Source organism: Nerophis ophidion, linkage group LG24 (genome assembly GCF_033978795.1).
Source record: "Nerophis ophidion isolate RoL-2023_Sa linkage group LG24, RoL_Noph_v1.0, whole genome shotgun sequence".
Classification (NCBI taxonomy): domain Eukaryota; kingdom Metazoa; phylum Chordata; class Actinopteri; order Syngnathiformes; family Syngnathidae; genus Nerophis; species Nerophis ophidion.
In genome coordinates this window covers 16949650-16965602 of record NC_084634.1, presented here as the reverse complement: position 1 = coordinate 16965602, position 15953 = coordinate 16949650, and the positions used below count along the sequence as shown (strand labels likewise).

Here is a 15953-nt window from a genome sequence, read left to right as displayed (position 1 = left end):
CTTCAGGCCGAGGGGAGGCTGCCAAGAGGCAAAACGACGGAGGAGGAGGAGGGGCCAAGGATGGATACTCGGACGAGCGAGAGAGCCTCCCCGCGGGGATGCCGACGTCGAACGCCAGGCCTCAAGGGCCGTTGACCTGCTGTCTCTGTGATTTATGGCGGCTTTGGGAGGGGGGAGGCTCCGGGCCATTGCAGACTCCTCTCTTCTCTCTCCTCCGTCTCCGTCCGCACGCTCGGGAGTTGCACACACACCGCGCCGCTGTCTGCAGGAGACACCCGTGGAGGAGTTCTTGGCACGGTGCGGCTGGCAGCGCCTGCGTGCACGAGCATAAATCCACCAGCCGGATCGCCGGGTTCCTACATTGTCGCTCATACAGAAATAAACTCCTATCTCAACATCCCCGCACTGCAGCAATCCCGTCGCACGTCTGTTAGACAAAGCCCGCTGTGGGAGAGTGTGTGGATTACGATCAGTCATGGCGTGTCAGCTGTAGAGCACCAGGGACGGCGTGGGAGTGGGAAACGACTTAATTGAGTGATTCCACCGACGACTCTTGCCAACAAGTGCTCGGTAACGCAGGATTCGAAAAAATCCCCCTCGTAAAACGGAGAGAGTGCCCTCGCCATGGTGTTGCCGCCCCCCGACAAACGCCACGTGTGCTTGACCACCATTGTCATCATGACCAGCATGGCCTTCATGGACGCCTACCTGGTGGAGCAGAACCAGGGGCCCAGGAAGATCGGCGTGTGCATCATCGTGCTGGTCGGGGACGTGTGCTTCCTCATAGTGCTGCGATACGTGGCGGTGTGGGTCGGAGCCGAGGTGCGCACGGCCCGGCGGGGATACGCCATGATCCTCTGGTTCCTCTACATCTTCGTGCTGGAAATCAAACTCTACTTTGTGTTCCAGAATTGCAAGGCGGACAGGAAGAGTCTGGAGACGGTGGCGCGGAAGGCATTGACGTTACTTTTATCGGTGTGCGTGCCCGGTCTGTACTTGGTTCTGGTGGCGCTGGACAGCATGGAATATGTGAGGACTTTCCGGAAGAAGGAGGACATGCGAAGCCGTCTGTTTTGGGTGGCGCTGGACTTACTTGATCTCCTGGACATCCAAGCCAACCTGTGGGAGCCCCAACGCACGGGTCTGCCCATCTGGGCCGAGGGCCTGATGTTCTTCTACTGCTACATCTTGCTGCTCATCCTGCCCTGCGTGTCGCTGAGCGAGATCAGCATGCAGGGCGAGCACATGACCCCCCAGAAGATGATGCTCTACCCGGTCCTGAGCTTGGTCACCATCAACGTGGTCACCATCCTCATACGAGGCGTCAACATGGTGCTCTTTCAGGACAGCCGCGTGTCCACCATCTTTGTGGGCAAGAACGTGGTGGCCATCGCCACCAAAGCCTCCACCTTCCTGGAGTACCGCAGGCAGGTGAAGGAGTTCCCTCACCCTCAAAACGCCATGGCCATGGAGATGCAGCAGAACTCGGTCGGCCACACGCAGACTCTGCCCAACGCCACCACCACTTTGCCGCACGAACCCACGCCGGCGCAGGACGTCATTGAATCGTGACCGCCATCCTGCGCCGAGAATGTAACCAGCAACACAACTCGACCTGTGAATTTTAGTCGTACGACAAAATGTTCTGAAAGTTGTGTTTAGTAGGGTCCATCTCTTTTGTAACAATGCTTCTTGCTATTAAATATGAAAGAACCCATAGGGTCCATCCATCCATTTTCTACCGCTTATTCCCTTTGGGGTCGCGGGGGGTGCTGGTGCCTATCTCAGCTACAATCGGGCGGAAGGCGGGGTACACCCTGGACAAGTCGCCACCTCATCACAGGGCAACCCATAGGGTCCAGATGAGCAAAATTATATTTTTTGCTCCAGAAATTGAATCCGGCAGTCATCCATCCATCCATTTACTACCGCTTATTTCCTTTGGGGTCGCGGGGGGCGCCAGTGCCTATCTCAGCTACAATCGGGTGGAAGGCGTGGTACACCCTGGACAAGTCGCCACCTCATCACAGGGCAACCCATAGGGTCCAGATGAGCAAAATATATTTTTTGCTCCAGAAATTGAATCCGGCAGTCATCCATCCATCCATTTACTACCGCTTATTTCCTTTGGGGTCGCCAGTGCCTATCTCAGCTACAATCGGGTGGAAGGCGTGGTACACCCTGGACAAGTCGCCACCTCATCACAGGGCAGCCCATAGGGTCCAGATGAGCAAAATATATTTTTTGCTCCAGAAATTGAATCCGGCAGTCATCCATCCATCCATTTACTACCGCTTATTTCCTTTGGGATCGCGGGGGGCGCCAGTGCCTATCTCAGCTACAATCGGGTGGAAGGCGTGGTACACCCTGGACAAATCGCCACCTCATCACAGGGCAGCCCATAGGGTCCAGATGAGCAAAATATATTTTTTGCTCCAGAAATTGAATCCGGCAGTCATCCATCCATCCATTTACTACCGCTTATTTCCTTTGGGGTCGCTGGTGACTATCGCAGTTACACCCGGGCGGAAGGCGGGGTACACCCTGGATAGGTCGCCACCTCATCACACGGCAACCCATAGGGTCCAGATGAGCAAAAATTATATTTTTTTGCTCTGGAAATTGAATCCGGCAGTCATCCATCCATCCATTTTACTACCGCTTATTCCCATTGGGGTCGCTGGTGCCTATCTAATCTACAATCGGGCGGAAGGCAGGGGTACACCCTGGACAAGTCGCCATCTCATCATAGGGCAACCCATAGTGTCCAGATAAACAAAATTATATTTTTTGCTCCGGAAATTGAATCCGGAAGTCATCCATCCATCCATTTCCTACCGCGTATTCCCTTTGGGGTCGTTGGTGCCTATCAGCTACAATCGAGCAGAGGGCGGTGTACACACTGGACAAGTCGCCACCTCATCACAGGGCAACCCATAGGGTCCAGATGAGCAAAATTATATTTTTTGCTCTGGAATTTGAATCCGGCAGTCATTTCCAATCAATTACTTTTTGAGTAATGGGTACATAACTAACTGTACTTGTACTCGCCAGACTCAATGTCGCCCCTTTTTGGTGTGACGTCATCTACAGAACTGAAGCCTGTTTTCTTGCCCCGACAGTGTGGATAAAGGCATGTAAAACTATTATTTATGTCCTTGAGATAGATGGATAGATAGATAGATAGATAAATCTTTGTTGATTCCTTCAGAAGAGTAAAACTATTAAATAATAGTAAAACTATTATTTATGTCCTTTAGATAGATAGATAGATAGATAGATAGATAGATAGATAGATAGATAGATAGATAGATAGATAGATAGATAGATAGATAGATAGATAGATAGATAGATAGATGGATACATCTTTGTTGATTCCTTCAGAAGAGTTCCTTCAGGAAAGTTAGAAATTAATTGCAAAACTGATATGAATCAGAATCAAAAACATATTAATTGGCCAAGTGTGTAACACGGAAAGAATTGGTCTTGGTGCTGTGCTCTATTTGTTCGATGCAAGAAACAAGTAAAAAAAACGACGGGGCAGCGCAGTACCGTGGCGGACATTTTCCGGCGCCATTTTGGTGTGAAACAACAGGGAGACATTAAAAGACCACAGTGCGGAAGCAACGAGCTGCCAATTTAGAGGCGCCATTTCTACGTACAGCTACAAAAATGGCCTTGTGGTTAGAGTGTCCGCCCTGAGATCGGTAGGTCGTGAATTGAAACCCCGGCCGAGTCATACCAAGGATTATAAAAATGGGAACCTATTTCCCACCTGCTTGACACTCAGCATCAAGGGTTGGAATGAGGGGTTGAATCACCAAAAATTATTTTCAGTTGCAGCCACTCGCTGCTCCCCTCACCTCCCAGGGGGTGATCAAGGGTGATGGGTCAAATGCAGCGGATAATTTCACCACACCGAGTGTGTGTGTGTGAGACAATAATTGGTATTTCAAGTTTTTTAACTTTTAAAAGTAAAACAATGAAAAATTTTAGGTTGCAGAGCAGACAAGACATAGTTAATGACACGTATGAAATATTGTTCAGGCTTAAGAAGATAAATGGCAATGAACTGGCAGATCAGCTGGCAAAGCAGACGCCAACGCTAGATCAGCACAGAGAGGTACTTCTCAGCAAGGCAAAGGCAAAAACGTCAATTAAAGGAGATATTTTGAAGAAGTGTCAATTACACAAAAGGAAGGCACTTACTCGCAATACAGAATACAGTAGGAGCGGGAAGAACTGTAAGGGGGAGCACAAAAGAGGAAGAAATCCTATCACACATTGGATTAGGACACGTCAAACTGAATAAGACTCTGCATCTTATAAACAAACACCCGGAAGGATTATGTGAGGACTGCAATGAGGTAGAGTAAACATGTAATCGTTCATTGTGGGAAATACGGTACAGAAAGGAGAACAACTATGAGAGGAAGTTAGAAGACATGGACAGAAAGAGGTTACTCTCAAAGTGGTACTAAGCAGCAAGCAGAAAATATTAGTGTAGTTTTTCAAAGGGACGGGTTTATGGAATAGGATTTAGAGTGGGAAGGTGTATATATATATATATATATATATATATATATATATGTATGTACGTACGTATGTATGTGAGGGAGGTAGAAGTGCAGTAGGTGCACCTATAACGTTGAGTAAAACAAAAAGAACATTAACATTATGAGCATAAAAGGAATATAAAATAATTTCCGTACTTCCCTGCTCTTCCATTTCCTTTTTTCATGGACACCATGAATGTTGTCTGTCTGTCTGTGTTGGCCCTGCGATGAGGTGGCGACATGTCCAGGGTGTACGTCGCCTTCCGCCCGAATGCAGCTGAGATAGACTCCAGCACCTCCGCGACCCCAAACGGGACATGCGGTGGAAAAATGGATGGATGTGGCCTGTGTTCCCTAATGCTCTTTCAGCATTTTCTAAAGCATCTATAGGAAAACATCAGTAGACGAGGACGCAAAGTTCAATAACAACGCTTTACATTATTTTTCTATTCGGCTCTGATCTTTTTTTTTTTTCGCTTTTCAGCATTTTCTGACTTAGTCTTTCTCAGTCAGGGTGCTCCTGACTTTGCCACCAGGCTTAAATCTTTAAAATTTCTCCCATCTGATGAACACCGTTAAAATTCAGAATAATTGGAACAGTGACTGCAAATTACACTTCTCTTGCTTGGTCTTTCCTTATCCTATGGAAATGTATGCAAGGTGACTTTCTGTAGTTGTTTTGCTACAACCTGCAACAATGCATCTGGCAGACATGTTTGATCACTCCTTCAATTTCTGGATACAATCAACATGATTCAGGATGAAGATGCTACCAAAATGCAAACTACACAATATAAAATTGCCTCCGGTCTTCTCAAGGAGTTGTCAGCAGGCTGATGCAGGCCCGCCCACATTTTTGGAGTAAAGGGGCTAGTGGGTGTTTCAAAACATGATGAAACTCTCTATAACAAACCTAAAATCACTACTTTCTACCTGTAGACATACTTTTTAGGTCCAGGACTATGAAATAAGGACCCTTCAAAACTATTCCATTTTAAATGAACATCATTTGTGGAATATAAAAACTGCTTATGACAAACAGGGGCTCTTGTTTTGATGTGCATGCAAATCTGAAAAAATGTTATTTTCAGCGGTTTGTTCAAGGACTTCCTGTAAAGAAGTCCTTTTTCAAAAAATAGGGTGCGATGCGCTGCCATGGGGCGAGCGCGTGTGACCTTTAGGAACATGCTTTTTTTCCCGTACTAGAATGTTATGCAGAGGTGAACTTAACAGTTTTATGGACAAATTATTATATTTTCCGGACTATAGAGGATGCAAGTATATAAGAAGCAAGCACAAATTTTTAGCAGAAAAACATGTTTCCATATTTTAGCCGCAGATATATATGTATACTGTGAAATTAGTTGTTTCCACATGAAATATTTTTGTAAATGTTTATTTACATACCTTAATTGTTTCCAAACAGTGTCTGTAACACGGCAGTAAAACGGGGGGTTAAACAAAACAGAAACCATCATCATGGACCCACAAGCTGCGGAAGCTAGCTCTCCAATCAGCTAAAAAGACGCAATAACTCCACTGTGACGTTATAATAATAATAATAATAATAATAGTTTGGAAGGTAATATTACTAAAATACAGACACTTGTTAACGTGTTAGCATATTAGCTCATGCTAACGATGCTAGCTTGATTACATTATGATAGCACGTACAAATATGCATGATAACACTCCTACAGATGTCACACATGAGACAGTTTAGTAAGCATAAACATCCATCCATTTGTTTTCTACCGCTTGTCCCTTATAGCAGGGGGCCCCAAACTACGGCCCGCGGGCCGGATCCAGCCCGCGGGAAGTTCCAAGTTAAAAAAAAAATCAAATATATATATATACATATATATATACATATAGATATACACATATATATATATATATACATATATATATATATATATATATATATATATATATATATATATATACATATATACATATACATACATACATACATACATACATACATACATACATACATACATACATATATATATATATATATATATATATATATATACACACACACACACACACATATATATATACACACACATATATATACACACACACACGTATACACACATACATACACACATACACATATATATGTATACACACACATATATATATATATATACACATATATATATACACATATATTCATACACATATATATATATATACACATATATACATGCATATATATATATACATACACACATTCTTATATATATACACATACATACATACATACATACATACATATATATATATATATATATATACATACACACACACACACATACATATATATACACACACACACATATATATATATATATATATATATATATATATATATATATATATATATTATATATATATACAGGAACCAACAAGAAGCATTGTTACAAAGGACTAATAATGCAATTAAAAAGAATCTGTGTTTCCATTAAAGCTTCACTGGACACTGGAGACAGAGGGGAAAAAAAAGATTTTAAAACCTACACTTCTTTTTTACTCTTTTGATGTTTTAAAAGTTCAAAACTGTACCAAGAGACTCCACAATGCACCAGAGCATCATTTTGTTGTGTAAAAAACCCAGCGTGAGCATAGTCTGTTTTGCAAAAGTCACAGGTCATGTGACTTTTCCATCCCTCACCGTCGAGTACCAGTACCGACCGAAAAAAAAGGACCCGCTTGGCTCTTCTGTGTCCTCCGGTGTTATTGGGGGGCCCTGACGCTTTACCTGGTGTGCTCCGGATTGATGTAAGAAACCGCAGGACCCATGAGCACACACACACACACAACACACACACAAGGACGTGCGAGTGCATGCGAGTGTGTGTGCAGACCCTTGTTTGTTGCAGGTCACTTTGCAAGTGTGTGTGTGTGAAAAAAATGTCGTGATGAAAACAGAAAAGTTGTTTTTTTTCCTGAACTGTACATTCCTCAAACTAAATAAATACCTTTTATTCAGTTCATTCTGATTATAATTTATTGCTATGGTTACCCTGTGCATTATTTACCAGCAGATTTATGTTTTAATAAAGGAATAATGATGACAATATCACTGCAATTGAACCACTTGAAAAATGACCAATAAAAATGGAGTGCATTAGTAATTGCCCCTATTATTATTGTTATTTTTTTATTGATGCTGAACTTCTTTGTCATGAGATCATGTTGAATATTAAGCCACAAATCCATCTCCATTCCCCTTTGCATGAAATAATCTGCGCCGCAAAGAAAATATTCAGCTCCCTCTTTCAGGATACCATGAGGATTAATTTTCCAACCTTGGGGCTACCGCATCCCAGAAAAAGATAGCTTGGTCTCCGAATTGGGATAGAAACATATTAATGTACTTTACATAAATGTTTTTCTGCTACGTCCTTGTTGTATTTCTCCTTCATTCTTTTGTGTGTGATGCTTATGTGGTTATTTCAGGGGTGTCCTAACTTTTTGACATGGGGCTGTGGAGAGGTTTAAAAAAAAAATTCCCATCATACACTCCAATGGATTTAAAAGGGTCGTTTAGATTTTTGGGACGTTTATCCACAATATCCACAATGTTCAGTGAGCAGGTTGTGTTATGTGTGCTCATGTGTTGACCTTTGTTAGTTGCATTTTTTTTTTTTTGCACCATGACTAAAGAAGGTTGTTTGGATGTATTCCTGCTACGTCCTTGTTACATTTCTCCTTGATTATTTTGTGTGTGCTGCATACGTGGTTATTTCAGGGGTGTCCTAACTTTTTACATGGGAGCCGTGGAGAGTTTTTTTAAATTTTCCCATCATGCACTCCTATGGACTTTAAAGGGTCGTTTAAATTTTTGGGGACGTTTTTCCCACATTATCCACAATGTTCAGTGAGCAGGTTGTGTTATGTATGCTCATGTGTTGTCCTTCGTTAGTTGTATTTTTTCTTTTTGTGCCATGACTAAGGAAGGTTGTTTGGTTGTTTTCCTGCTATGTCCTTGTTATACTTCTCCTTCATTTTTTTGTGTGTGCTGCTTACGTGGTTTTATATTGTAAAACTTAAAGAAGTGACCTGGAGTGATGAGGGAAAAATCCATTCGAGTAGACACACTATGGTTGGCTGGAAAACGGAACGGCACATAGGATAAAACATTTTTTTAAGAAGCATTATGGATAGATGGAAAGACACACCAAACCCCGCAATAAAACACCATCTCAGTGTTTTTTCTTGATTTTTAATAAAATTATTTTTATTATTCCCTTGTCAGCAAAGAACAATCCATAATTTAGCTGCTCCATTTTATAAGCCGCAGCTGTAGGATACATGTGTATATTTACAATAAAAGGTTTTTCTACTGTTCATCATGTAAATAACTCCCCTGCCCCGCCATTTTGAGTTGTAAACAATACAGGCTAAAGGCTATCAGCTACCCTACGGGTTAAACGGCGGAACGTAATAGTAGATTACATAACTTTATGGTTCATTGGCAAACACAGCAGGCCAATTTAAAGCAGTTTTTAGGAAAATCTGTATTTTATTTTTTGTGCCGGACAATGCTGACTCTATTAGAAGGTTAAGCTAGCTACACAAAAAACCGAGCTAACATGATCAATTATCTTTAACACACTTCTATGCCATTGTTGTTACTTGGCGTCTCATTGTCTACTCCAATGCCATGGATACTTAACAGTATTTTTTACATATTTTTTCTTTGCAAGAGTCCGGCATTGTAGTCAAAAAGCTCCTTCTTTTTCTCTTTCCTCTTGTTGCGGGGCAGACTGGCTCTTACATGCACATGCATCCTCCGCTTTTACCATATTTAATACAAAGTAGCGTATAGTTCAAACCTATATCTGTCGGGAGACTCGCTATGGAAGTGCTAAAAACTACAAAAAGGATGTGTCACACTTGGGGTGGCAGCTTGCTGCGGGGTCGTTCCTTCAGATGCAACACAGACACTCTGGACGACAGCGTGAAGGTAGAAATATGACTTAATAAATAATACACTGTACTAAACAGATAGAAATAAACAAAATAACAAACGTGCCGATCGCACGGGAAGCTAGGGCAATACCTTAGCACAGGAGCAGGACACAGGAACATACCAAAGTGACGGTTGCATACCGCAAACAGCGAATCCACACAGACTGTGGCGAGCAACGTGAACAAATAGCTCTCTGATTAGTGCTCAACAGCAGGTGAACGTGCCGCGCACTAATCAGAGGCAGATGAAACCAATTAACAGCCATAGTAACCAAAACAACCACCCAAAGTGCACAAAACCGGAACTAAGGGAGTCCAAAACTACTAAAACCTAACTAAACGGATCATGACAGGACGCTGTCAAAGTGGAGGCACGTGAATAAGGCACAAAACGGCACATCCTGAAGAGCAAATTTTATTTTCACTCGCATACAAAGCATTCTAACTTGGATTGTTTCCCTGGCTTCGAGACTCTCCCGAAGGACAGTGCGAAACACACACCTGTTGTTGTTGACCTTGACTAGCGACTGCACAAGATCAGGGCCGCGGAACAGAGACACACTGCAGGCTTACACACAAACATGCATCCAAAAAAATATACGCCACACATACACCCCCCCTGACCCCAACCTATCGCCCTCGACGAAAATCCCATAGGGTTGATGAAAGGATGGTCTGCCTCAGAGCTGCAGCTTGATACCATGACCCCGCATTCTCTTCCATATCTCCCGTCCAAAGGCAAAACCTAGTAACTCACATCTAGCTGATTTTGAGAAAACAAAGGAAAACCAATCTATCTTGATGCTGTCTTACAAAGATCTACAAAGTCATCAAACGTATAGATGTTTTCTTGAGCTTTCATTTTCTTGCAGATTGAGCCATGGATTGAATCTGCTCTCATGAACGTGTGGTGTACCCTTTCTCCAGATATTTTATCACAATCTCGGGTGGGCCCCATTCTGCGTTTGCACATTGGGCAAGAGCCGTGTGCAGCGTCCAGTTTTTATTTTGACCTCCACAGTTATCTGCCGAAAAGAGTATGCAAGGGGAAGAATCAAGAACAATACATTTAATGAAGGTGCTTGAAACGTCCTGGGCCAATCTTCCAAATATCCCCTGGTGCCATAATATCACATAATCAGGTTGACTGTCGGCCCCATTCGTGCAAATGTCTCATGAAAGACAATAAGGCAACTGACAAAGAAGCTCCGATTGGTCCCTTGAGATACTAGGTTTTTCTGTTGTATCTACGCGGTTATCTGGTAGTTGCTAGGTCCTGCCATGCGCGTAACAGCTTACTTACGGAACAAATTACAATATTGCATACAGTAATGCAAAGCATATCACCGAGGAACTCCAAAATTATCATCAGTTACTGGGTTTTGCCTTTGGACGGGAGATCTGTTGCTAGATATCTTGAGATGTATGTTGTAATATGTATATGTGCTTTGCTATGGAGGTTTTTTCCCCACTCCAGACTGGGCCCCCTTAGGAGCCCAGTCTAGATTGTATTTTTTTACTCATCCTTCCCCAGCGTTTTACCTTTTTCCCATCTTTTAAGGGGCGCCTTGTGGCGACCTATCAGAGTTCCAGTTTTGTAACCCTGTACACTGTTTGTCTAATCTTGAACGGGTTTGTGCTGAAAACAAAGTTCCGTTGTACTTGTGCAATGCCAATTAAGACCTATCTATCTATCTATCTATTGAAGATGGTTTGTAGAACAACCACCATTACATGTTATGTAAACCACAGGGACTTAGACTTAGACCAATGTAGAAATATTCATAATATGACCCCTTTAAAAAGCAGGAACATTTTAGTAAAAATAGAGACTGAATATCATGGGAAATGGAACCCTACAAGGGAGTATTCTAAGTCCACTGTCGTTCTCTTTATTGATACATAAAGTGTTCAGTGAAATTGAAGGATATGTGGGCTAAAACTAAAATAATGAATTTGGCAAAAATAAAGGTTTGAAACTAGCTTTAAATTAAACTTTGTTGTGAAAACATAAAAAAAAGTTTTTTAAATTGTCTCCTCCAGGCTCGACTACTGCAAGGCACTTCTTGTCTGGATCCCCAGCAAGAACATTCAGAAGCTGCAATACATACAGAATAGTGCCGCTAGGATCCTGATGAGAGTGCGGAAATACGACCATATCACACCAACTCTCAAATCCCTTCACTGGCTTCCAGCTCAAATCCTCCACACGACATCTCCGCTCCAAACAGGCTAACCTCTTCCAACTTCCACGGACAAAGCTATGAACTATGGGAGACCAGGCTTTCTGCTCCGCTGCTCCCAGTCTGTGGAACGCTCTCCTGACCACCTGAGGGCACCACAGACTGTTGATGCTTTTAAAAAAGGCTTAAAAACCCTTCTTTTTAAAAAAAAAAAAGCTTTTTTATAGATATATGCATACTAGTTCTACATGGCTATTGGGCTGTTCTAGTTTTTTGTATTTATTTATTTTTAACCTTTTTATTATTATTATTATTAATAGTTTAATACACTGTTGCACTTTGAGGTATTTTGCTAAATGTTAAGTGTTTTTTTAAAAATAAAATCTATTATTACTATTTTTATTATTATCTAGCGTGGTTTGATTGTACGTATTGTACGTATACATGGTCAATCCATGTAAGTTCAACTTTGGAGAAATGTAAAAAGATGTAAAAATTTGGGGAGAGAGGTGATAGACTGGCACTAAAAACAACATATATTACTTTATTATAGCTGTGATTGATTATGGCTATTGATAAATCATCAATCTGCTTCAAAAACATTACTCGGGAAAATAAATTGAATCCAACCACAGGCATTAAGGTTACGTTGCGGCACGACAAAATCAACCTTAATGGCAGCGCTGCAAATAGAAATAATGAAAAACCTTTAGAGAGGTAGTCAGCAGTTTAAAAAAGGACATCCAACTCATCAAGTACTAATAAATAGCCAAGGAAAATAAGATGAAAAGATAAAGACTTTTGGATGGATAATATAAGTTAAAAAAAAAAGTTCAAATACGACAATGTCAAAGTCAGCCAAATAGTTCCAATTCCTGGCATTCCGCAGGAAGTAACTTTTTATTAATGAAAGTAACAAAACTGAAAAGCACCACGTTGAAAATAACTTTGTATCAAATAGAAGGAGGCAACATCACACAGCAAACAACACACAACATGTAAGCACACACAAACACATTACTACTATGGGGGAATAATGAAGAGCAAATCGATGATTGAAGCGACACGCTTGCAGTCCTACAATACCCCGCTTGGGGACAAGGAGACTACAAACTGTTGAGCAAATTCTTCTCTGTCACATGTCACTTAGCAACAGTCGCCGCCTTTTAAAAAGGTACACACGCTCTGCTCTCATGAAACATCTCAACTGCTTATGCTATATATTTGATTTTTTTTTCTTTTAAGTTACGCAACAATTACTTCCTCTAGAAATTAATTACGTTCAGCAAACAGTAATTCCGTTAGTAATTTATTAACTTTTTTTTGGCAAAGTAACAAGTAACTACAAACCCCCTTTCCATATGAGTTGGGAAATTGAGTTAGATGTAAATATAAACGGAATACAATGATTTGCAAATCCTTTTCAACCTATATTCAAGTTGAATGCACTACAAAGACAAGATATGTGATGTTCAAACTCAAACTTTTTTTTTTTTTTTGCAAATAATAATTAACTTTGAATTTCATGGCTGCAACACCTGCCAAAGTAGTTGGGAAAGGGCAACACTCAATAAACGTTTGGGAACTGAGGAAACTAATAGTTGAAGCTTTGAAAGTGGAATTCTTTCCCATTCTTGTTTTATGTAGACTTTCAGTCGTTCAACAGTCCAGGGTCTCCACTGTCGTATTTTACGCTTCATAATGCGCCCCACATTTTTGATGGGAGACAGGTCTGGACTGCAGGCGGGCCAGGAAAGTACCCGCACTCTTTTACTACAAAATCACACTGTTAAGCAGGGGCGTCCATGATAACGCTGCTTGGATGACAACATATGTTGCTCCAAAACCTGTATGGACCATTCAGCATTAATGGTGCCTTCACAGATGTGTAAGTTACCCATGCCTTGGGCACTAATACACCCCCATACCATCACACATGCTGGCTTTTGAACTTTGCGCCCAAAACAATCCGGATGTTTATTTTCCTCTTTGTTCCGGAGGACACCACGTCCACAGTTTCCAAATATAAATTTGAAATGTGGACTCGTCAGACCACAGAACACTTTTCCACTTTGCATCAGTCCATTGTAGCTGGGCTTGGGCCCAGCAAAGCCAGCGGCTTTCCTTGGCGTTGTTGATTAATGGGTTTCGCTTTGCATAGCAGAGTTTTAACTTGCACTTACAGATGTAGCGACCAACTGTAGTTACTGACAGTGGTTTTATGAAGTGTTCCTGAGCCCATGTGGTGATACCCTTTACACACTGATGTCTGTTTTTGATGCAGTACCGCCAGAGGGTTCAATGGTCCGTAATATAATCGCTTACATGCAGTGATTTCTCCAGATTCTCTGAAACTTTTGATGATTTTACGGACCGTAAATGTTTAAATCCCAAAATTCCTTGCAATAGCTCTTTGAGAAATTTTGTTCTAAAACTGTTCGACAATTTGCTCATGCATTTGTTCACAAAATGGTGACCCTTGCCCCATCCTTGTTTGTGAATTACTTAGCATTTCATGGAAGCTGCTTTTATACCCAATCATGGCACCCACCTGTTCCCAATTAGCCTGCACACCTGTGGGATGTTCCAAAATAAGTGGTTGATGAGAATTTCTCAACTTTATCAGTATTTATTGCCACCTTTCCCAACTTCTTTGTCAAGTGTTGCTGGCATCAAATTCTAAAGTTAATGATTATTTGCAAAAAAAAAAAAGTTTCTCAGTTTGAACATCAAATATGTTGTCTTTGTAGCATATTCAACTGAATATGGGTTGAAAAGGATTTGCAAATCATTGTATTCAATTTATATTTACACCAAACACAATTTCCCAACTCATATGGAAACGGGGTTTGTATGATTAATTACTTTTCTAAACCCTATCAATCAGCATATAACTGGTTCAAAAGCAAGCCAGGATTAACATATGATATAGTTCAGACAATCTTTAGAAGAAATACATCTGGAATTGTGATAAAATATCTGCGGGTATCTGAATGAAATAGCAGCTAGGTATGCAACAACTAAAGCAGAAATATAGATGGGAATTAAACTCTATAAAAAAAAGGCAGCATAATGGGAAAAAAACAAAAGGTAGTTAATATTAAAAGTCCAGAAGAGTGTAGGAGTCATAGGAGGAGGTAAAATAACGAGGAATGAGGAAAGTATGATTATTAAACCGAAGTGTGGAGGGGGGCGTGGTCGGCTCCTCCTGCGGAAGGGAGTTTGCAAGGCCTGGTTTTGAAGCCCAGCTGACAGGTGAGTAGATTACCCAGCTGAGGCTGGGTATCTAATCACCTGTCTCCTTTATCAGCAGCGTCCGGGGCCATGAAGAGCAGAGAGGAGCAGACCCCCACGAGCGAGCAGGAGGCCGCGAGCGAGACAAACCCAAAAACATTTTCCAACATAAAAAGGAAAATGAAAACTTCAACCCTGAATTTGGGCTCTGACTTCCACACAAAGTGAGGACATAAATATCTTAATAGTTCACTGAAATTAATAAAGAAACATAAGAGGGCTGTGTGATTATTGTCATCAAGTAGAAAATGTACAGCATGTAGAGAAATCATTCATTAACGTATGGCAGTGGACAATATTTTAAAGAGGAACTGCACTTTTTGGATGTTGCCTATCATTCAAACACGACGAGTTGAGTTTATACCAAAATGGATACATGGATGATACAGCAGAGGATTGGGAGAATGTCATGTGGTCAGATGAAACCAAAATAGAACTTTTTGGTATAAACTCAACCCGTCGTGTTTGGAGGAAGAAGAATACTGAGTTGCATCCTAAGAACACCATACCTACTATGACGCATGGGGGTGGAAACATCATGCTTTGGGGCTGTTTTTCCTGCTAAGGGGACGGGACGATTGATCCATGTTAAGGAAAGAATGAATGGGGCCATGTATCGTGAGATTTTGAGCCAAAACCTCCTTCCATCAGTGAGAGCTTTGAATGGTTGACCAAATACGTATTTTCCACCATCATTTACAAATAAATTCTTTAAAATTCCTACAATGTGAAGTCCTGGATTTTTTTTCACATTCTGCCTCTCACAGTTGAAGTGTACCTATGATGAAAATTACAGACCTCTGTCATCATTTTAAGTAGGAGAACTTGCACAGTCGGTGGCTGACTAAATACTTTTTTGCCCCACTGTACATGCTTTAAGTATATATGTACGGTAGGGGTCTCAAACTCAATTCACCTGGGGGCCACGGGATGC

General features: G+C 41.5%; 1 protein-coding gene across 1 annotated transcript; it reads left to right on the top strand.

Annotated features, from left to right (window-relative positions):
• The first annotated feature begins 10 nt into the window (after positions 1–10).
• Positions 11–3183, top strand: tmem121ab (transmembrane protein 121Ab). Its single transcript, XM_061885802.1, has one exon. It carries the CDS (start codon positions 625–627, stop codon positions 1570–1572), a length of 948 nt encoding a protein of 315 aa, XP_061741786.1. The 5' UTR covers positions 11–624; the 3' UTR covers positions 1573–3183.
• The last annotated feature ends 12770 nt before the right edge of the window (positions 3184–15953 follow it).

Coding starts and splice junctions, on each gene's coding strand:
- tmem121ab (XM_061885802.1), top strand. CDS start 625: ATGGTGTTGCCGCCCCCCGACAAACGCCACGTGTGCTTGACCACCATT.